Source organism: Taurulus bubalis, assembly GCF_910589615.1.
Source record: "Taurulus bubalis genome assembly, chromosome: 12".
NCBI lineage: Eukaryota > Metazoa > Chordata > Actinopteri > Perciformes > Cottidae > Taurulus > Taurulus bubalis.
The window spans coordinates 16,727,726-16,750,497 of NC_136600.1; the positions used below are offsets into that span (position 1 = coordinate 16,727,726).

General features: G+C 42.2%; 1 protein-coding gene across 1 annotated transcript; it reads left to right on the plus strand.

Moving 5' to 3' along the window:
* Positions 1 to 2,272: 2,272 nt before the first annotated feature.
* On the plus strand, positions 2,273 to 22,310 carry chd4b (chromodomain helicase DNA binding protein 4b; the record flags this gene model as incomplete). The annotated part of the gene is made up of 39 exons (XM_079227454.1): positions 2,273 to 2,336; positions 2,743 to 2,870; positions 4,296 to 4,544; positions 4,666 to 4,781; positions 4,899 to 4,998; positions 5,083 to 5,287; positions 5,410 to 5,531; positions 5,684 to 5,807; positions 5,972 to 6,144; positions 6,716 to 6,961; positions 7,211 to 7,414; positions 7,531 to 7,742; positions 8,075 to 8,206; positions 8,303 to 8,402; positions 8,553 to 8,744; positions 9,099 to 9,299; positions 10,180 to 10,317; positions 10,435 to 10,556; positions 10,667 to 10,840; positions 11,026 to 11,167; positions 11,288 to 11,537; positions 11,631 to 11,755; positions 11,853 to 11,949; positions 12,058 to 12,195; positions 12,958 to 13,127; positions 13,263 to 13,452; positions 14,102 to 14,188; positions 15,098 to 15,189; positions 15,279 to 15,412; positions 15,972 to 16,116; positions 16,226 to 16,382; positions 17,169 to 17,254; positions 17,383 to 17,641; positions 17,727 to 17,783; positions 17,986 to 18,156; positions 18,351 to 18,459; positions 19,264 to 19,396; positions 19,777 to 19,972; positions 21,094 to 22,310. The coding sequence occupies 39 exons, from the start codon at positions 2,273 to 2,275 to the stop codon at positions 21,288 to 21,290; spliced, it is 5,937 nt and encodes a 1,978-aa protein (XP_079083580.1). The 3' UTR covers positions 21,291 to 22,310.
* Between the last annotated feature and the right edge of the window lie 462 nt (positions 22,311 to 22,772).

A 22,772-nucleotide genomic window follows, 5' to 3' on the forward strand; every position in this document is an offset into this window, starting at 1 on the left:
GCACACCTGTTGGCCTGTGGAGCACTTGAAGGACTTTTCCATACGCTGACAGTCAGATCACATTCTCTTTGGTGAATGAAACCGCTGTGGTGCATAGCAGCAGTGTATATTACATCAGTGTATAGGAGCAGTACATCCGTGTATAGTAGCAGTACATATAGTAGGTGTGTATAGTAGCAGTGCATATAGTAGGAGTCTATAGTAGCAGTGTATAGTAGCAGTACATCAGTGTATAGTAGCAGTGCATCAGTGTATAGTAGCAGTGCATCAGTGTATAGTAGCAGTGCATCAGTGTATATAGCAGTACATCAGTGTATATAGCAGTACATCAGTGTATATAGCAGTACATCAGTGTATAGTAGCAGTGCATCAGTGTATAGTAGCAGTGCATCAGTGTATAGTAGCAGTACATCAGTGTATAGCAGCAGTACATCAGTGTATAGCAGCAGTACATCAGTGTATAGTAGCAGTACATCAGTGTATAGTAGCAGTGCATTAGTGTATATAGCAGTAGATCAGTGTATAGTAGCAGTGCATCAGTGTATATAGCAGTACATCAGTGTATAGTAGCAGTGCATCAGTGTATATAGCAGTAGATCAGTGTATAGTAGCAGTGCATTAGTGTATATAGCAGTAGATCAGTGTATAGTAGCAGTGCATTAGTGTATATAGCAGTACATCAGTGTATAGTAGCAGTGCATCAGTGTATATAGCAGTACATCAGTGTACAGTAGCAGTGCATTAGTGTATATAGCAGTACATCAGTGTATAGTAGCAGTGCATCAGTGTATATAGCAGTACATCAGTGTATATAGCAGTACATCAGTGTATATAGCAGTACATCAGTGTACAGTAGCAGTGCATCAGTGTATATAGCAGTAGATCAGTGTATAGTAGCAGTGCATTAGTGTATATAGCAGTACATCAGTGTATAGTAGCAGTAGGATCAGTGTATAGTAGTGCATCAGTGTATATAGCAGTAAGACTCTGTACCAGGAGGCCTCGCCTGCATCGGGCTGCTGAGCATCAGTAAAGTATTTGACACACATTCAATTCAGTAGCAGCAGGCTCAGGTTGACCTGCACAAGGCACTGAAGGCATGCAGTCCACCTGTGTTTAGATCACATGGACACAAGTGAATGCTCTTGGACTGCTTGGCATGCTCACTCCCAGACGGATGGTCAGTGAGTATTATGGTCTGTCACCAGTGGACTTGAGTTCCCCTGGAGACCATGTGACTGGTGTTTTTTTCTTCTTCTTTCTTTTAGGAGTTGTATATTATGGGATGTATGCTTGTACTGCTGGAGTATTATGGTCTGTCGAGGAGCGTAGGGGAGGGAGTGTCACCATGACAACGGGGTTGCTAAGGGGGCTGGGACTACTAGTGGAAAGGGGAAGGAGTGTGCGTGCAATGAGCCTGGTGCATGCATGTCTAGCAGCAGTGTACGTGCGTGCGAGTGAGTGTGCGTGCGCGTGTGGGGGAGGGGGTGGGAGCAGGCTGAGTATTATGGTCTGTCCGTTGCGAGGTAACTATGCAGAGTCCTGTGTGGGAGAGGAGGGGGGGGGATTATTATGGGATGTCTGCCCCTTTGTGTGTTTGTGAGGATGTTAGCTAAGCTTTGCCTGTGAGGTTGGGGGAGAGACGAGGGGAGCAACGTGTTCTGGGTCATTGACGGATCTTTTTTTTTATTCCGCTGATCATTGATTCAGCCGGGTTTCACGAATGAGCGCTAAATGACAACAACTGCCGCACAAACAGCCTGACTATTCATTCTAGCGCCGAGAGAGCGAGCACACACCTCGACCCGGGACTAAGCTCACACTCACCACAGTAAGTTTCTAACGCGTAAACTTTACTTCAATGTACTGTTTTAACTCGCCAATGCGAGATTGAAGCCCACACTTTAAATAATGATGGATGCCACACTTAACTTCATCCACTCCTGTGTAGACTAATAATACCTGCAAATAAACAGCAGATAATGTCAAAGCGTAGATGATCCAGCTATCTAACTTCTTTGAGTACGCAGGTGGCTAATTAGAGCAGATTCTGTGTAAATATTAGGAATGAGGAAAGGATTACGTGAGCTATACCAACCAATGGCATTTATTTATTTATTTTCAGCTCCCACCGCCCCCACCCTTCCTGGACACCCCCCGGTCCATTCTCCTACAGTCCCACGTCATTTTCCCTCCTCCCTCGCCGACCGAGGAGCAAGGTTTAGGAGGGATTAATTCGACCAGCAAGACGTACAATTAAAACGCTGCGAACATGTCGGGCAGCGAGGATGAGAGGGAGGACTTCGGAGCCGCGGACGAGCCCTCACTTCTTCACGGTAAGCTCGTGTTTTATTCCTCTGAAGGAGGTCCATCTCTCTCGCGGAGCTCGCGGGAGCTAACGTTAGCTCGAGCTAGCCCGTCCGTCACTCGCCATTACGGACTAGTTTGCTAACTTCTCCCGGAAGAGTTCACAGTTACGGGTTTTATTTATTAACCCCTCTCGTGCCGCAGACCTCCCGCGTGTGTCCTCTTGCGCGCGGGCGTGAACTGTCAAAGTTTTTTGGAGCCAGAGAATAGACAAGTTTCAACCTGTTCTGTGTTGGCGTTCAGGGTGTGTATGCGCGCGCACGGACACGCGACCGAAGCCGTGCCAGTGCGCGCGTCCGTTCATCCTCTCCGGTCTGCAGCATAACCGGTAGTCCCGCGTGTCTTCTCCCGCTAATGACAGCATGTCACCCGCAGGTGAGGAGGACGAGCTCGCGGATGCTGTGTCTGAAGTGGAGGAGGCTCCCAAGACGAAGAAGAAGAAGAAAGCCAAGAAGAGCAGCCGAGAGAGCAGGAGCAGCAAGAGGCAGAGGCCCGTCAGAGAGGTCAGTTTGACTAACTTTTCAGGTACATTGTCAACTTGTTGACTCTGGGAACCCCATTTTTATGAGTTTTTTTTTGTTTTTTTTGTTGTCAGATTTGACCTGGTAAACAAATATGTCAATCCACATCATGGGGGCCACACTAAAACAATAACAAAATGAGCACCTCCTCAAGTCTACTGGGACATGCACACAATGTAAAGGATTTCTAAGTCGACAAATAGTTGGCCGATTCACTCATTCTTCAGACTTTTAATCACAGCAGACAGTGAAGGCAAAAAATGCATTCATCATAATTTCTGTGCATATATGATGTCAATAATTCAAGGAGTCAAGGATAATTTGTTACCATGATGCAACACAGGGTTAACATGGCAAAAACAGAGGTGCTTTTTTTAAATGTATTTTTTAAGTTTGTTTTAGGAGTCATTTCAACAGCAGCAAAAACTATTCTTTGGGCAATATGGCGATCATCTTAAAGTGGCAAATTCAAAAGATTTTCATCTAAATAAATGTCAATATCGATTGAAGAAGGTAACCCAATTGTGATTGAGTCTATGGACCACTGAAGAAAGTCTTGTAATATTTATATATTTGCAGTATTCTAAGCTGGGTGTTTGTAATACAGTTTTTCTCCTTTCTTAATGCACAACTTGAGCCCTGGTTGATTAATTATTTCTATTTGAGTAAAATTGAAGGGAGCTTTTATTTAAATAGAGCAGTCTGGGAAAAAAAAGATTTTTTTTTTTCCGGGATTGGCGATATATGACTTAATGGACACTTATTTAAAGGGAAATCTTGGCAATTGACACAAAATACTAATTGACAGCAGGGAAACACTGTCCATCATCTTTGACTATGTGTGATTTGACCTCCTGTCAAATATCAAAGCTAGATCCAGGATGCCACGATGGAGTCAGGTCTCTGTAATGATGTCTCTGATCTCCCGTTGCTGGGTTAGTCATATTTTATCCATTTTATTCTCCTGTGACTGCAAATTGTTTTCCATTTTTTAACAGTTATCAAAAAGATGAATTCATGGGTTGTTAACAAATTTTCTGTCAGTCAACCAATAGATATGGTGACTGCTCATTTGATACCAGAGTTTAGTGATGTACTGTCTATGAAGCTACATGGATGATAGCAGAGCTGTGTGACTTTCCATGCAGACCTCCACAACTGTATAGAGTGGCACATTCATTACTAGAAATCATACTAGAAATTATGACGCTTTCTATATATATATATATATATATATATATATATATATATATATATATATATATATATATATATATATATATATATATATATATATATATATATATATATATATATATATATATATATATAAATATATATATAAATAAATAAAATAAAAGCACCAGTGTCTTTGTGTAATTTGCAAAGTGGCTCTTTGTTTTGCAGGAGTTGCCAGTCAGCTCCCCAGAGCACCTGATTGAAGCACCAGATAGAGATGCAGAAGAGGGAGGTGTGCGGTCAGCGAGTGAAGGAAGTGATTATGCCCCCGGGAAGAAGAAGAAGAAACGTTCCAGCAATGCCAAAGATAAGAAGAAAGGAGGTGCGGCTGCAGAGAAAGGAGCCTCATCCAGCTCAAAGAGCAAACGTAAAGAGCCAGAACCAGAAGACGATGACGACGATGACGATGATTGCCAGGTAAAGATTAATTTAGACTCAGCTGCTGAGTGGATAATTAATTAATTCCATCAGGGCTAACACAACAAATTCACCTTCCCTGGCTGTTCTGCTCAACCCCTCTTCTCTCCTCACACCTCAGCCTAAAAGCTCCACCCAGCTGCTGGAGGCCTGGGGCATGAAAGACATTGACCACGTCTTTACTCAGGAAGACTACAGCTCCCTCACCAACTACAAGGCCTTCAGCCAGTTCGTCAGGTGAGGAGACTCCTTTTATAGTAGATATTATTGAATATGTATATACCTTGTTATTGAAGGAGCTATGTATTTAAATATAAATAATCACGATACATCTTGTACATTTTATGTCCATAGGCCTTTAATTGCAGCTAAGAACCCCAAAATCGCTGTGTCCAAGATGATGACTTTAATGATGGCTAAGTGGAGAGAATTCAGCACCAACAACCCTCTTAAGGTATTTGCAAGTCAGATTTGTAATGAACAATATGTTGCTGTCCTCTTGTGTGTTTCTTACTCTGTACTGCGTCCTCTCATGTAGGGATCCGCCACTGCCAATGCAGCCCTAGCAGCTGCCAATGTGGCTGCAGCTGTGGAGAACATGGTGGTGGCAGGAACAGACGGAGGGCCAGAGACCAGTGCGGCTACTTCACCTGCTCCTGCCCCGGCCCCTGCTCCGACCCCTGCTGCAGCCCCAGCAGCCCCGGCACCTCCACTCCGCAAGGCCAAAACTAAAGAGGGGAAAGGTGAAGGATACATTATTGTTCAGATAACAGTATAAATAAATGTCAAGATAAAGGTGGTTTGTTGTTTTTGAATAATACAAAATAAACTGTGTCCTGATTTAAACTTTAATCTGTCTCCTCAGGTCCCAATGCTCGCAAGAAGTCGAAACCCGCGGCTAAGCCTCCGCTGAAGCCCAAACCTAAGAAGGTGGCTCCACTAAAAATCAAACTAGGCGGCCTCAACAGCAAGAGGAAGCGCTCTTCGGTAAGATACTTTTGTGCCACCCCTTTTTTTCTGTTTTACAGTGCAGTCATTACGTTTGAGAATTAGATAATCATTTAATCAGACAATTGGTAATGTACTTTAATGTTATTTCTCTCTTTCCCAATCTCCTCTCCTCGTTGTCCCTCTTTCAGAGTGATGAAGATGAACCCGAAGTAGAGAGTGACTTTGATGACGGGAGTTTCTCGGTGTCAGATGGCTCGAACCGCAGCAACCGTCCTAAGAAGAAACCCAAGAGTGCGAAGAAAAAGAAGAAAGGTTGGCATGAAAATAATACTTTAATAAAAAGTTGGTTCTGTTACCGAGACAGGTTTCAGAACAGACGGATGAATGGAGGTTTGCTTCGTCGAATAAGATTAAAGACGAGGCCAAAATGAAGGCCATCACACTTACTGTGTCCTGCTAATTTCCACCTCTCTCAGTGGAAACGGAGGATGGCGATGGCTACGAGACAGACCACCAAGACTACTGTGAGGTGTGCCAGCAGGGAGGAGAGATCATTTTGTGTGACACCTGTCCCCGAGCTTATCACATGGTCTGTCTGGACCCTGACATGGAAAAGGCCCCTGAGGGCAAGTGGAGCTGCCCACACTGTGTGAGTACCTCTCAGAGCTGTCCAGAGAAGTCCACTGGGTCCTGTGTTAGAAAAGATTATACCTAATTCCTGGAGTAAGAAACGGCAGTGCAAAAAATTACACCTGTCTGTAGGATATTGTGTGGAAGTGTCTTACTGGAAAGTTGGATTGACAAAATGGACTTTTTAAATGTTTAAAACATTTTTTTTTTGTGTTCTCTATTTTTCTTTGTCCTCTGCTGCCCCCCCCAAACCTCTTGCTCATTTTTCCATCTATCCTCTCCTATTTCCCACCACATGTCTCGCCCCCCCATCCCCCATTTCCTCTTCTTGTCCCTCCCCTCCTTCCCCCTCCAATATGACTCCTCACGCACACGCGCAATGCACATACACCCCACCCCCGGTGCTCTTGAAAATCACCCCACACCCCTCCCTTGTTTCCTTTCACTCTGTTCCGCATACCTTCCCTGCCTGTCTCTCCATCCCACCCACCCACCCTCTCTCTCTCTCTCTCTCTCTCTCGCTCTCTCTCCCCTCCCCCCTCCCTTCACACTCACACCACCTCCCTCTCTGTCTGTAATTCTGCCACCAGGAGAAGGAGGGGATCCAGTGGGAGGCCAGAGATGAGCTCTCTGAGGTCGAAGAGGAGGAAGAAGAAGACAGGAGTAATGAAGGGGTGGAGGAGGAAGACGACCACCACATTGAGTTCTGCCGGGTGTGCAAGGACGGAGGGGAGCTGCTTTGCTGTGATACCTGCCCCTCCTCCTACCACATCCACTGCCTCAATCCTCCTCTCCCTGAAATTCCCAATGGAGAATGGATCTGCCCCCGCTGCAAGGTGAGCGCTGTGCACGAGTTTGTGCGCGCGGGTGCTCACGTGGGCGTGTATGCGGATGTAGATTCCATCTTGTGCACGTCTACAGTATTTTAGTTAAACCATAGCAGCTTTTAGTTTGCTGATATCTCATGTCCTAAAACTTCACCCTTCCTATTATTTTTATTAAACCAGAGCTTCTGTTCATTGACGAGCATCACATCATCAAATCACATCAAATGTTTCTTCCTCCCCTTTCCTGCTTTCTAACAGTGTCCACATATGAAGGGCAAAGTCCAGAAGTTAATAACATGGCGATGGGGGGAGCCGCCAGCCCCCACGCCTGTCCCTCGGCCTGCTGATCTCGCTGCTGATGCCTCTGATCCCCCGCCGCTGGCAGGCCGCAGGGAGAGGGAGTTCTTTGTCAAATGGTGCAACATGTCTTACTGGCACTGCTCCTGGGTGCTGGAGCTACAGGTAGCGCACACTCTCTGAAACTATCCACTTGTAGTTGAGACAGTCTTGTGCGTGCGCGCAGAGAAAAATACAAACACAAACCCAATGGTTCCTTTCTCTACCTCCCTGTTGCCCAGTTGGAGCTTAACTGCCAGGTGATGTTCCGCAACTACCAGAGAAAGACCGACATGGACGAACCTACGCCTGTAGATTTTGGTGTTGAGGGTGACGAAAACAAAAGCACCAAGCGGAAGAACAAGGATCCTCTCTTTATCCAGATGGAGCAGGAGTTTTACCGCTATGGAATCAAAATGGAGTGGATGATGATCCACCGCATCATTAACCACACGTAGGGGATATATATATATATATATATATATATATATATATATATATATATATATATATATATATATATATATATATATATATATATATATATATATATATATATATATATATATATATATATATATATATATATATATATATATATATAAATAAAAATACACATTTCACCTTTACAAAGAAGCACAGTGAATTTAGTTTCCTCTGGAGGTGTGGAGCCATCAGACTGAATTTTAGTCATAAAATTGCTGTTGTACACATCTGAAGAGCGAATGCAGTAATAGCACTTTTATCATTAACTCCATCTTTCTTGTGTGTTTTTTTTCCTGTTAGTGTTGATAAAAAGAACAACATACATTACTTGATCAAATGGAGAGATCTGGCCTATGATCAGGCAACATGGGAGAGCGAAGACATGGACATCCCAGAGTTTGACACCTACAAACAGACATACTGGAATCACAGGTATACAGAGATTTACAACATGTTGGATAATTTTTCTATTAATAAATGCAGTTGAAAATATGTTTATTTTTTATCCCTGTCATTTCCCTTTTTTAGAGAGTTGATGATGGGTGAGGAGGGCAGACCTCTTAAGAAGCTAAAGAAGACAGTCAAAGTCAAGAAGGCAGAGCAGCCACCTGCTAATCCAATTGTAGATGTAAGTATTATGAAACCTTGAAGCAAAGAAAACAAACTCTTCAAACACAGCCTTGGTTATTGTGAAACTGAAATTGTGTTTGGCAGAATATAATTAGCTTGAATCAAGACAGATGTGGATTTGATATTCTTCGTTGTTTCTTCCTTCCAGCCCACCATCAAGTTTGATCGGCAGCCGGACTACCTGGACAGCACAGGAGGCAACCTGCATCCCTATCAGCTGGAGGGCCTGAACTGGCTGAGGTTTTCTTGGGCTCAGGCCACAGACACAATCCTGGCTGATGAGATGGGTTTAGGAAAGACCGTACAGACTGCGGTCTTCCTCTACTCATTGTACAAGGAGGTAAGAACAGTATATATGATTTTTTTTTTTTTTTTTTTTTTTTTTTTGCAGGCATTTTTTATTAGCCTGTTCTGATGCTAGCTTTGGCATCTGAACTGGCTGCGTTCAGTCTGCCCTCCCCTGTCAATCAATGTTAGTGGGAAGGGTTTCAGACGTGTGACACACAGTAACTCTGGCCATGAAAGGGGGTCAGCTCCAAGTAAGGAACTCGACCCTAAAGGCAGGGCAGTACAGATATAGGTGTGTGGAAGCAAATTGTAAAGCTCTTTGGATTAAAAACGTTATATAAATTTAGCCATTTAATAATGAATCCATTCTTTATATGTAAATGTTGACTCTGTCTTCCTGGTACAGGGTCACTCCAAAGGTCCCTTCCTGGTTAGTGCTCCCTTGTCCACCATCATTAACTGGGAGAGAGAGTTTGAGATGTGGGCCCCTGACATGTACGTGGTGACCTACGTAGGGGACAAAGACAGCAGGGCTGTCATCAGGGAGAACGAGTTCTCCTTTGAGGGAAATGCCATCCGAGGCGGGAAAAAAGCATCCAAGATGAAGGTAAGCAAGAATATAGAGTATCAAAATGAAAATATTAGATATCTTTGATAGGAAATATTGATGAAGTAAGTATATATTATTGGAAGTTACACTAGTAGAAATGTACATGACAAAAAATGCTGCCAAATTATACAACGGTTCATCCCCAGTTTTAGCTTGTGGCACTTTAGGGCTGATCACGGTTAAGGAATTTCCTTGGTAATCATGGCTCAACAGCGCAATATGCATTTTTATTGCCTTTAGGGTGGGTGACTTAATTTATTTTGATTTTGGTGCTATATAAAAAGCTTTATTGTTTGGCTACTATTGGTTATAATGTCGCTTTTTACAAAGACATCTTTTGACAAAGATCTTTTGATAAGTCTTAAAACTAGTTAAATTGCCCACTTGTTTATTGTTGATGCAAAACACAGAAGGGCAAACGGGCACTGCAATTTTTCAGCTGTGAAGCTTTGGTTGCGTCTGGTTGCTTTGATGAGACTATCTGCAGAAGTAAAAATGTTGGTACAGGGTAAAGTACTTGTTCTGGTTGAAGTGAAGACAGAACTACGTCGGGAGAGAGGATTGACCCGTTCAGCACTTGTAGCTTACATTGACAGCATTTTACCCAAAGCTGAACATGTTTCAACTTTCGGCGGCCATAAAAAAAAAAGTTCACTCAGAATAAACTCTCAGCACCTCTTCATGCTGCTGGCAGTTGTAACATAGTGTAAATATGCAGTGTTCCCTTTGCAAAGAATTAAAAAACTGATAAAAAAAAACATAGTGGTTGTGGCGTTTGCTTGCCATCTATTCTCTTGCTGTTGGCTTGTCAATATTTCCATATTGTAATGTTGCGGTTATGGTGACCCCTAAACTAACTTCTCTCTGTGCTTTACAGAAAGATTCAACAGTCAAGTTCCACGTCCTGCTGACATCTTATGAGTTGATTACCATTGACCAGGCTGTGCTGGGCTCCATTGAATGGGCCTGTCTGGTGGTGGACGAAGCTCACAGGCTCAAAAACAACCAGTCTAAGGTAATAACTTGGAAGTGTTTATCCTGCGTTTAAGATTTAATTCTGATTATCAAAAATGAGTTTGTTCAATTAATAAAATATAATGTTTTTTTTCTTTTTCTCCCCGTCTTTTGTTAGTTCTTCCGGATTCTGAACAACTATCCGCTGCAACACAAGCTGCTGCTTACTGGCACTCCTCTTCAGAACAACCTGGAGGAGCTCTTCCACTTGCTCAACTTCCTGACACCAGTCAGATTCTGGTCAGTAGACCCACATGTGGCCACAGCATATGTGACTGAATTGCAGATTCAAGAAGGACACCCAACCCCCATCCTGTAGTTATGTGTTTGTATTCTCTTTCTCTCTGCAGCAACCTGGAAGGGTTCTTGGAGGAGTTTGCAGACATTGCCAAAGAGGACCAGATCAAGAAGCTCCATGACATGCTGGGACCACACATGCTCAGGAGGCTGAAGGCTGATGTTTTCAAACACATGCCTTCAAAGACTGAGCTCATTGTGAGAGTGGAGCTGAGCCCCATGCAGAAGTACGTTATAGAAAGATAGTAATGTATTTTAACAGTAGAAATATACACCGATTTGAAATGATACCAGTCTGCATATTGAAGAATATTGATTGGCATTTATGTATATGATATGTTTTATTTTGTCTAATCTCTGAATTCTATTTTCTCATTATCTTTTTCAACCTTTTGTCTTTGTTGTAAACAAGGAAATACTACAAGTTCATCCTAACGCGTAACTTTGATGCCCTGAACACTCGTGGAGGAGGAAACCAAGTGTCTCTGCTCAACGTGGTGATGGACCTGAAAAAATGCTGCAATCACCCCTACCTCTTTCCTGCAGCTGCCATGGTATGATGTTCAAGTTGTCAGGGAACAAACTTTCTTTCTTTTGGGGGGTGATCCATGTCTTAAGTATGGAAACATTTTTACTGCTCTCAGTTTATTTAGATTTCTTTCTCTTGACTGCAGGAGGCACCAAAACTTCCAAATGGCATGTATGAGGGCAATGCTCTGACTAAGTCTTCAGGAAAACTGACGCTGCTCCAGAAGATGATGAGGAAGCTGAAGGACGGAGGCCACAGGGTTTTGGTCTTCTCTCAGATGACTAAAATGCTGGACCTGCTGGAGGACTTCCTGGAGAACGAGGGATACAAATATGAAAGAATTGATGGAGGGGTCACCGGTGCCTTGAGACAGGAGGCCATTGACCGCTTTAATGGTGCGTGCACCGTTTATATTGGCTAAAAACAGCTGCTCTGGTCGCCAATCAGTATTCTAATTTTCTTTCTCGCCTTGTTTCTTTTTCCAACAGCTCCTGGTGCTCCCCAGTTTGCTTTCCTCCTCTCTACCAGAGCTGGTGGTTTGGGCATTAATCTCGCTTCTGCTGACACCGTCGTCATCTACGACTCTGACTGGAACCCCCACAATGACATCCAGGTATGCAAACCCTGATTGGAACCTCACATTCACGTCAGGATGTTGGTTCGTTTGGATGAGGGGATTATGCTGTTTGTTTCATCTGTGTGTTTCATAGGCGTTCAGCAGAGCTCACCGTATTGGCCAGAACAGGAAAGTGATGATTTATCGCTTCGTTACCAAAGCCTCTGTGGAGGAGAGGATCACGCAGGTCTGTGAAAAGGGACACTACAATAAATGAAAATTGGGTCTCCTATGTCAGGATTCTGTGAACACCTGCTCACCACTTGTTCGTCCTCCATCTACCTACCTCCTCCAGGTAGCAAAGAAGAAGATGATGCTTACTCACTTGGTGGTGCGACCCGGTCTCGGCTCCAAGACGGGCTCCATGTCCAAACAGGAGCTCGACGACATCCTCAAGTTTGGAACTGAAGAGTTGTTCAAGTATGAACTTGGAGAGGGTGAGTCAACTTTAACCCACTGACGGATTTAAATATCCAGCATGAATTCTTTCAACAATTTGCTTTTATGTTTATCTGAGTTTTTAAGTGAATTCTGCATTGTACTTTAAACTTGCAACATTAGATTTCTCACACGTTAAAAGGGTAGCAGAGTGTTGTGAAAACAAGACGTGCTACAAATTGTTTGTCCTGAGAACTTCAAAGGTCTAGCGTGAATCAGATTAAGGCACATTGTAATTGTTATTGGCTAAATTAAAATCCAGTGTTGAGCCTTTGCTTATTTAATGCCATCATAATCCTTATATCTGGTGTAGAAGGATCAGAATGGTGTTAAATATCTATTGTAATGTATTGTCCATAACTTGCCACATAATTACATGTTCAAAGATAACAAGCCGGTGTAGTGAGAACTCTTTAATTCAAAATGAAAGCTGATGCAATATTTCGTAATATTAGTAAAGAACGACATTTGAGGTTTCTTTGTTAAAGAAGATAATCTTTAATGCACATTGTTTTGTCAATGGATGGCTTCTCAGTTGTATGAAACATTGAACCTAAGTTTGAAAGGTTCGACTAACTTAAATGTACTGCAATGCACATTGTTATGTTTGAGTTTGGGAGATAAGCTGGATACTTACACTAAGAATAAGGAGTTTATAGTCGGGATATAGTCTTAAAATGCCAGTCTAAAGATGTTACAGGGAGTAGATGTAGTTTTTTGCTTTCTTTCTCTTTTATTTGACTTTATTTGCCTTTTTCCAGGCGGCGACAAGGAGGATGACAGCAGTGTGATCCACTACGATGACCATGCAATTGATAGTTTGCTAGACAGAGACCGGGATGCTACAGATGACACAGAGCTCCAGAGCATGAACGAATACCTCAGCTCCTTTAAAGTTGCCCAGTATGTGGTCAAAGATGAAGAAGATGAGGTACTTTTTTACCGCTAGGACAAGGATGTATTTCTTGAAATGGTCTAATGTCGTCAATCATAGGTCTTCACTCCAGAAATAAACGTGCATTTTATTCTTTTCGATCAATATTAATTACTTTTTTCACTCTTGGAGGAGGAGGAGGTGGAACGAGAGGTGATCAAGCAGGAGGAAAGTGTTGATCCTGACTACTGGGAGAAGCTGCTGCGTCACCACTACGAGCAGCAGCAAGAAGACCTTGCCCGAAACTTGGGCAAAGGCAAAAGAACTCGAAAGCCAGTCAACTACAATGACGGCTCCCAGGAGGACCGAAGTATAAGACAGGGTCAGAACAATATATCATTTAATCTCTTCTTGTGAGTGCGTGCTGCTGCTGGTATTTGTGTGGTGTTTTTGGTGTAACACGGTGGGAGATTCAGTGAGTGCATGACGTTTTATGCTATTATTATTGTTAGATTTGCTGTAGAAACTTATTAGAAACATGTTAGTTGTGTGTCGTTTAGAAATTGATAGTTAGTTTCTTCTCAAACCAAGCGTGTTGAAAACTATTTATTTAAATCCAGGGGATCCTCTCATGAAGAAGCATCATTACAAAATTGAGAAGTCTTTGAGGGGAACTTCATAATAATACTTAATACGGGAACTTCTCAGTGCAGTTATTCAGCCACCTTTGTTATTCTGCAGTCTCCTCCCTTTATTCCACTTAATTAAGAACTATTTTAGTCAACTAAATCCAGGATTACAAGTATAGCAGAGGACCTAAATACAATAAACCCATGAAAAGACATTTACTAAATAATGTATTTGTAGAAACTGAAAACCAGTAGCTCCCCCTCCTGGCTAAAATCCTGTTTGATGGTAACTAAATGAGGCTGCAGCGCCTCGAGGAGTTTGGATGTTCTTAATCTCGACTATCAATTCGGTCCTGCTTCTATTTTATCCTACTTCAACATTATTGTCTGTGCTCCTTTTAGACTGGCAGGAGGATCAGTCGGACAACCAGTCTGACTACTCGGTGGCCTCGGAGGAGGGCGACGAGGACTTTGATGAACGGGCTGAAGGTAAGGCTCAGTGTTTTGATCACTGCTGTTCAGAGGAGGTGTGCGTGTTAACTACTTATGTGACGATGCAGAGTTTCCACCTGAGTTGTTTAAAGTCAGTCATTAAGATATATTTGAGTTTAAGAGTTGGTCCCAGCAATGCCGCAGACATGGAGGTAGCCCTTCCTGTTCGAGCCCTAGTTCTTTCCCCCACTAACATCCTTCAAACCACCTCTACAGATGTTTATTCCGATTCAGATGACAGCTATGATATCCTCATTGACAACCTCTACAACAACTCACAAAGCGCAACTTGCCGCTGCATCATCTGCGTTGAGCCTAGAGAGGAAAGAAAAGGAAAAAAAGAACGAAAGAAAAAGAAAAAAGGACAGAAACAGGGAAAGAAACTTATCATCAACGATTTCTCGGCCAGCTGAAAAATCTACCTGCACTTTAAATACATTTTGGTTCATATTTAATGTTAATTAAGTGGTTTTGAAATGCACTTAACAGAGTTTTGTTTAAAAACAGCAATTTCAGTATTTATTTAATTTTCTAAGTTGATTCATTTTATCTTGGCAATTATTTTATATGCACAAAAAGATGTACATGTTTCTATTGATTGTGTAAATTATGGCTCTGTTACTTAATTTCATTAAATTAAGTATACCACCACAACAATGCTTTCAGTTGTAAATGTTCTGAAAGTGTTTCGCTTCAAGAAGAAGCGTTAAATGTTGAAGTGCTGAGAGATGAGGAGAGACAGCTTCAGCAGGATCAGAGTGAGCCGGGATGAGCCGTAAGTGGAACATCTTCACAGAGCAACTTAAGGACGTTAAGAACACACATGATAGTTCCAAATGCAAAGTTAGATTTTTGACTTTTAATTTTCATAATCTCAGATGGATTTACTTTGTCATGTCGCTTTAGCAAATTCCCGCAGACCAAGCCGCAAAGGGCTGAGGAACGATCGGGACAAACCTCTGCCTCCACTGTTGGCCAGAGTGGGCGGGAACATCGAGGTGAGGAAAAGGAAAAAAACAACGATGAATGTCTTTTTTGAAGTGACTTTAAATTTTTAAACATCCTTACTTCTTTTGTTACCCGTCAGGTTTTGGGCTTCAATGCACGGCAGAGGAAAGCTTTCCTAAATGCAGTGATGCGTTATGGGATGCCTCCCCAGGATGCTTTCACCAACCAGTGGCTTGTCAGGGACCTCCGTGGGAAGTCTGAGAAAGAATTCAAGTGAGTCTCAATGGGATGTTTTTCTACTTGTATTGGCTGCGCTGACTATCAAACCTCACTTCTTTTATTTAATCTTAATGAAAACTGTCAAATAGTTAAAGTTGGCAGAAAATGTCAGATTTGTAATCTTGACAAGAGTTACTGATTAAATTAAACATTTAAACCATTTTATTTAGGTTAAAGTTCTCGTGAGACTTGTATGTTGAGACAACATCTAAGAATTGTGGATGTTTTAAAAAGTTTAATTTTGTTAGAAAACTATTTGTATTGTACGCACTAAATATTATTCATAAACTGAGATTCCAAATCTTAGGAAATTGTATTGGCAATATAATGGAAACCTTTCAAACAATTCCCAGCCTTTTTAAGTAGTGTTACAGCTTACTTGTTTGTTGAAGCTTTTAGCAGTCATGAATCTGGTATATGTGTTGCTTTGTTTGATTTCCAATGTATATTCTTGGTGTATTTCTGTGAAATGTGGATCTTTCGGAGATTTAGATATTTTCCAAATGTATTTACCTTGACATCGGTCCACCTTCTTCTTCATCAATGTTCTCAGGGCCTATGTGTCTTTGTTCATGCGTCACCTTTGCGAGCCTGGGGCAGACGGAGCCGAGACCTTTGCAGACGGCGTCCCACGCGAGGGTCTGTCAAGGCAACATGTGCTCACCCGTATTGGTGTGATGTCACTGATAAGGAAAAAGGTATGGTTTACCGGTTGGAACAGAAAACACTACAACGTATATTTCAATAATTAAAGTATTTAACCAGTGATTGAGTGGTGGGCTGACATATTCACATGTGGATTAACAGGTGCAGGAGTTTGAGCATGTGAATGGTCAGTGGTCGATGCCTTGGATGGCAGAGCTGGAGGAGAACAAAAGGGCTGCAGCTTTGGCTGCAGGTGAAGACCCCAAAACTCCATCGACTGGGACCCCTGCAGACACACAGCCCAACACTCCTGTGCCAGGTACACACACACTTCATACTTAGTTCTTAGGAAGTAAAATTCCATATGATTTCTTAAACTGTACAAATCTTCACTGCAGAAGGGTTATTTAATTTCAGCTTCTGGAATCATAATCCCTTAGTTAGACGATTCTTTTCCAATAAGAACCAACTCATAAAATGTGTGTTGCAACACTGTCTTTATGGGTATCTTGACAACTAACATGCATTTCCATTTCCTCCGAGTTCGAACCTCAGAACCACATGCTTTACCTCAACTTTTACTCTAGACTCACAGAACAGTCTCAACGCTTCGCTCAACCTCCGCACGGCATGTAGATAAACGTTGTGATTGTCGACCTGTCTGAGTCCAGGACATGTTTGTTAGTGGATGCTCTCGTCATCGTTCTTGCACCCAGACATTTGGTAGGCAGAGATCTGATTGTCTGGAATTGCAAGACTTCTTTTACTCTGACCAAAACCTAATGTGAATTCTAACTACACGTCCAATCCAAATTATAATCCTAGAAATCCCGAAAATTGTTTTTCTCTCTGTTGCACTGAAAGATTTGATATAAGTTAGTCTTCGTCAAGTATCTCTTCATTATCATCTTATGTTCTGATACCCTCTTGTGGATACAGCAAGAAAAACATGAAACAAGTAATAACTTAACACATGACACACTTTTTACTCATTCAACAATTAAGATGAAGAAAATGTAATTAGTTTTTATTGACCGTTATAACAGAAACGGGTTAAAATGCACTCTTTGCCCAGGGTTGATCTGTGTTTTCTGTTTCTTGTCAGAAGATTTGTCTAAATCGGAGGATAAGGAAGACCTGAAGAAAGAGGTTGAGGACGGCAAAGGAGCCAAAAAGACGGAGGATCCAGAAGTAAATTTTGCTTTTATACTCGTATCATGCATTTATGTTTTCAGTACAGTCTAATATGTTATGTGCAGCAACATTATACTTGAATTTGCAGATTTCATCTCATTTTAAACCGACTACCTCTCCCATAGATTATCGAAATCCCAGATGAGTCTGAAAAATCCCCTATGCTGGAAAAGAAAGAAGAGGTGGTCGACTCTGCTGCTGTAGGGAAGGAGGAGAAGGAGACGGGAAAAGGAGATGATGAAGGCAAGGACAAGGAGGCGGATGATACAAGCAAGGAGAAAGAAGAGAAGGACAAGACTTCAGAGCCAGAGAAGGACACTCCTGCTGAGGTCAAGGGAGAAGTTTTGGAGAGCAAGATGGACTCAGAGGAGGACAAGTCTAAAGGTGAGGCAACTGCCCTCCATTGTGTCTTGTTTCCTTATTTCCCCTTTTCTACCTTTCTAACAGTGCTTCTCTTGTTTTGTTTCAGCGGAGGAAGGAAAAGATGAGAAGATGGACACCAGTTCGCCTCCAGAGGAGAAGAAAGGTGAATGTCAAAACGCATACATGCAGTGCGAGTCAATTAAATGGGACACGCCGTTAAGTGTGTCAAAACTTTTGACATCCTCAAAATATCTTTAAGGGAAAGCTAAATGTACATTTCAACAATCCCCTTCGTATAAGTTTAATTTCACTCGTGTAGCTCTTTAAACTGTAGCACTTGCTGACGTGTTTCTGTTTTCTCACAGAGCAAAAAGAGGAGAAGAACACTGTAAAAATAGATGAGTCTGGCAAACTGCAGAACGGAGAGAACGCCAAAGAAGCAGCAACAGCTGCGCCGGTGGTTAACGTCATCGAAGAGAAGAAAAAAGCCACCAAGCAGAGGTTCATGTTCAACATTGCTGACGGAGGATTCACAGGTGCGCGCACACACACACACACACACACACACACACACACACACACACACACACACACACACACACACACACACACACACACACACACACACACACACACACACACACACACACACACACACACACACAAACTCTCTTTTTCCTGTCTTTTCTCTTTAGTTTATGTCTTTTGACCTTTCTGTCCTCCCTTTCAGAGCTTCACTCTCTGTGGCAGAATGAAGAGCGGGCGGCCACCGTTACCAAGAAGACCTTTGAGATTTGGCACCGTCGCCATGACTACTGGCTGCTGGCTGGAATCATACAGTATCCTTTCAAATGAACAATTCCGTGTTAAATTCGCACAGTTTGTGATCGCTGTCTTCCCATCACATTAGAACTGAAATGATTAGTGGACTAATCAATTAAGGAATCGGCAGCTGTTTGGAGAGTCTGGTTCTGACTGGTTCTTCTGGCTCGACAAAATATGTAAAGGGTCGTCTTGGGCTTTGAGGAGTTGTGATTGTAGCATATTTACCTTTTTTCTGAAATGATATCAACCAAACGATTATCAAATTAGCGTATGAATCGTTAATTAAAATAATTGATAGCTATCGCATCACACCGCTGTATTCTAGATGTTAAAAACTTAAAACACCACATGGTGGAAATTTAAGCTCTGTCGTTGGGAGCATTATTTAGTGTGCTGACTCATTTCTTCCATCTTGTACATGTTTGTCCAGCGCCTAGTATTTGTCACATGGAAGTGTGTGCTTTTGTAAACATTTGCAGAAACTTGAAGCTGCCAGTACGAAGCACACAGAGGCCAAGCGCCATTCTCAGACCCTTGTTTTGTCTTTTATGGTTTTCTGTTATGAAAATGAGGAGTTTGTGTGGATTCAGAATTATTTAGGGGTCTTATTTATCCATTCAAAGGATACCAGACCAAATATTCAGGCCAGGTTGTGCAGGTTTACATTTACAGCTCTACTGGCCGATGTGTGAAGTTATCTATGCAAGATGATCAGCATTTATTGTCCTTTAAAATTTGCAAGAGAAAAACAAATTGCCATATAATATTATGATCCTCACGAAACAATAATGTTGTTAAACTTGACCATGGCCTATCAGACACGGCTACGCTCGGTGGCAGGATGTGCAGAATGATGTGAGGTTTGCCATCCTCAATGAGCCCTTCAAAGGGGAGATGAGCAGAGGAAACTTCCTGGAGATCAAGAACAAGTTTCTGGCTCGCAGGTTCAAGGTAAACTGAGCTCTCTCTCTCTCTCTTTCTCTGTCTGTCTGTGTATTTTATTCATATGTTCATGACGTTCATTTACGCTGAGTTTGAAATAATTAATATGCTTTAAAAAGAAAGACGCTCAAAATATAAGCAGGCATCTATATAAATGTTTATTCTTTCAATCAAACTATTGTCTCTCATTCATTTGTGTCATTTAAGGTATACTGTATGCTTTGGAATTCTCATTATTAGTTTAAATACTACATTTTCTCACCAAGATTTCACAAAAATGATTTGTCATGGAAATGTGGTTTAAAGTCATGGACATCATTGGTCAAAATGTGTATGAACCCTGTATAATATCTCACTGGGCTTGTTGTCTCTCTTTGTTTCCAATATAGTTACTGGAGCAGGCGTTGGTGATTGAGGAGCAGTTGCGCAGGGCGGCTTACTTGAACATGACAGAAGACCCAGCCCACCCCTCCATGGCCCTCAACACTCGCTTCAGTGAGGTGGAGTGCCTCGCAGAGTCCCACCAGCACCTCAGCAAGGAGTCCATGTCTGGAAACAAACCTGCCAATGCAGTTCTGCATAAAGGTAAAACATATTTAAGATCAAAAGAGAGCGTCAAAGTGAGGAAAATAACATGGTACTGCACAGGCTTTGGCTCTTGTCTGGAAACTGCAAAGTCAGGCGCTGTCTTCATCTTTGCTATTATGCAGAATGACATTACATCTAATTATGTAACTCAACAACAAACTCGTATTGAAAAAGTCTTGTTTAGCAGGTTGCACCAAAAAAAAGCAGCACAATTGCTGTCACTAGTTGAGCAGGTACAAAAGGTCCTCCTCTGTCTATAATATTCTAATATTCCGCAGGTTGAATCACAAGGGTTTATTGTTTGCAATGAGACTCTTGAATAAGAGGAGCTTGTGTTTGTGTGAGAGAGAATAAAGTGTCGCCATCATAGTGGTGGCATCAGGAGTAGGAAAAAGGAAGCTATTATGTAAACACAAATATTTATATATCTAATTGGAGCTACTAAGGTTACTAGTGACGGGTGAAACACTGGGCAGCTTCGATGTTTGAACAAAGACGGCCTTTCATTACCTCTTCTAGAAGTTGAATAGATGATCACTCACACAATACGACGGTTTGGTTTTCACACTGCAACAAATTATCATTTTCATCATCTGTTTCTCAATAATATTTCAAACTATAAAATGCCCATCATATTATCCCAGAGTCTGAGGTGACGTCTTTAAACGTTTAAGCGACAAAAGGAGGGAAGCAGCAAATCCTCTTTTGAGAAGCAGTCTTGAAAAATGACTTGAACGATTAATCAACTGTCAAAACACTTGCTGATTAATAACTCCTCGACAAAATAATACAAACAGTAGAGGAGAGATGCTGTAGTGAGTGTAAGAAAAATGACTGTTAGAAGTTGTATAATTGACATCTCTTGCTAGCGGCTTGCTAGCCACATTAGCTCCCATAGTTATTGTTTAAAGCCCTGCCCATGCTATTTCCTCCAGCTTTATTTTGTAAATGTTGCCAGGCGAAATCCAGTCTGACTGCTAATGCTTAATGCTAAAATATGGATATTTTGAGTCCTTGAATTTCACCAGACACAAAACTGGCTGAAAACAAACAAACAAACAATCCATCATTTTGAGTACCGTGGTGCTGAGAGCTCATATCTGTGTTGTTTTTTTCAGTTCTCAAACAGCTTGAGGAACTGCTGAGTGACATGAAGGCTGACGTGACTCGTCTCCCGGCAACCATCGCCAGGATACCCCCTGTCGCCGTTCGGCTGCAAATGTCCGAGAGAAACATCCTCAACCGACTGGCCAACCGGGGCCCCGACGTCACCGGGCAGAACCAGACCTCGCAGCAGATGCAGGTGCCGCGTTGACCGATTCCCCTCGCTCTATTTCACTCTCACTGACTCGGGCTAGTCGCCCTCACCTCACCGCCATGTAGCAGACGTCCTCCCTTTCAACCGCCATGTACAGCACAGCCAGGTTAGTCCTCCTCCTTCTGCACCCACAACCCATTTCTGGACTCGGAAGGGCATCAGCTACTGGAACTGCACTGGAACTGCAGATGCAAGATGGGAGCGAATGGACACGAGTCTTTCTCCTCCACCGGGATTCAGATGTAACTCCCGTAACCTGAGCACTGTTGTTGTGACTGAGCCGTGGGCAGCTCCACTGACCTGTCCTGTTCTGTCTACACAACAGGGTCAAACATGTGTATGTAACTGTATCTAACATGAAGAAGAAGCTAGACGGGAGAAAAAGCAGCATGCTCGGAGTATACAGGTGCTTTGTAGTCATTTTTGAAGAAGTCAAGGGATTTTATTGTGCCCAATTTCGCCATTAGAAAATTGTGATTTCTTTTTAAGTCATTCAACTCTAATGTCTCCGTGTGTGTGTGTGTGTGTGTGTGTGTGTGTGTGTGTGTGTGTGTGTGCGTGTGCGCTGTATGTATGTATGTATGTATGTATGTATGAAACGGGGCATATTAATGTGCACCTCTACTGCAGAATGCCCCTAACGCTGAGAGACTGTTAGTAATTTCAGTCACTCAGTTCCGTTACCTCTTCCCGTGTCCTTACCCTCCATCCAAAACTTCCACCTCTCTCGTCAGGTGACCCAATCTAGGATCGGCTCTCTGTGCTCAAGCCCCAACCAACACCTCGACATTCCTAACTGCACCATATATTTGCTCCCTGGAAACTCCCGAAATACGGGCATGCAATAGCTCCACAGGTTTTAGGTACTTGGGATGGTTTTGAGAACGAATAATTTAATTTCTTACTGTATATTGTTCTGTTGTTTTACATTATTGAATATTATTATTATGGTTACCACCTTGTTGTTTCTATCATTGACGTTTGTTTTTAAGAACTACAATAAAAAGTCAACAGCTTTTCAAGGTTTTTGTCAATTTTTAAGGAATTGCCATGAAATCCGGTGCAAACATTAACGATCCTGTCACTTTGGTGATAAAGTAACTTTTCATCTCGCGTAAACGGGTCAAAATCTATTAATTCAACACTTTACGGGAGCAATCACTGCAAAACTAACAGCTGCAGCTGTACTTTGTCTTTAGCGCAATTGTTAGCATGCTAACATGCTAAACTAAGATGTTGAACATTGTACCTGCTAATATCAGCATAGCAGTCCTTGTGAGCATGTTAGCATTCTGACGTTGGCAAAAAGCACAAATGTGCTAAAGTAAATCTGCAGAGCCGATAGCAAGGCTGCAGACTGAAGAAAAGTATCTGGGGACAAAATAAACGGAAAGGTTTCTTAACAAGCTGCCACACTGCCAAAAGATATTCTCTCATTTGATGTTTAAATAATGGTTATTGAGAGAAGGTCCTTATCTC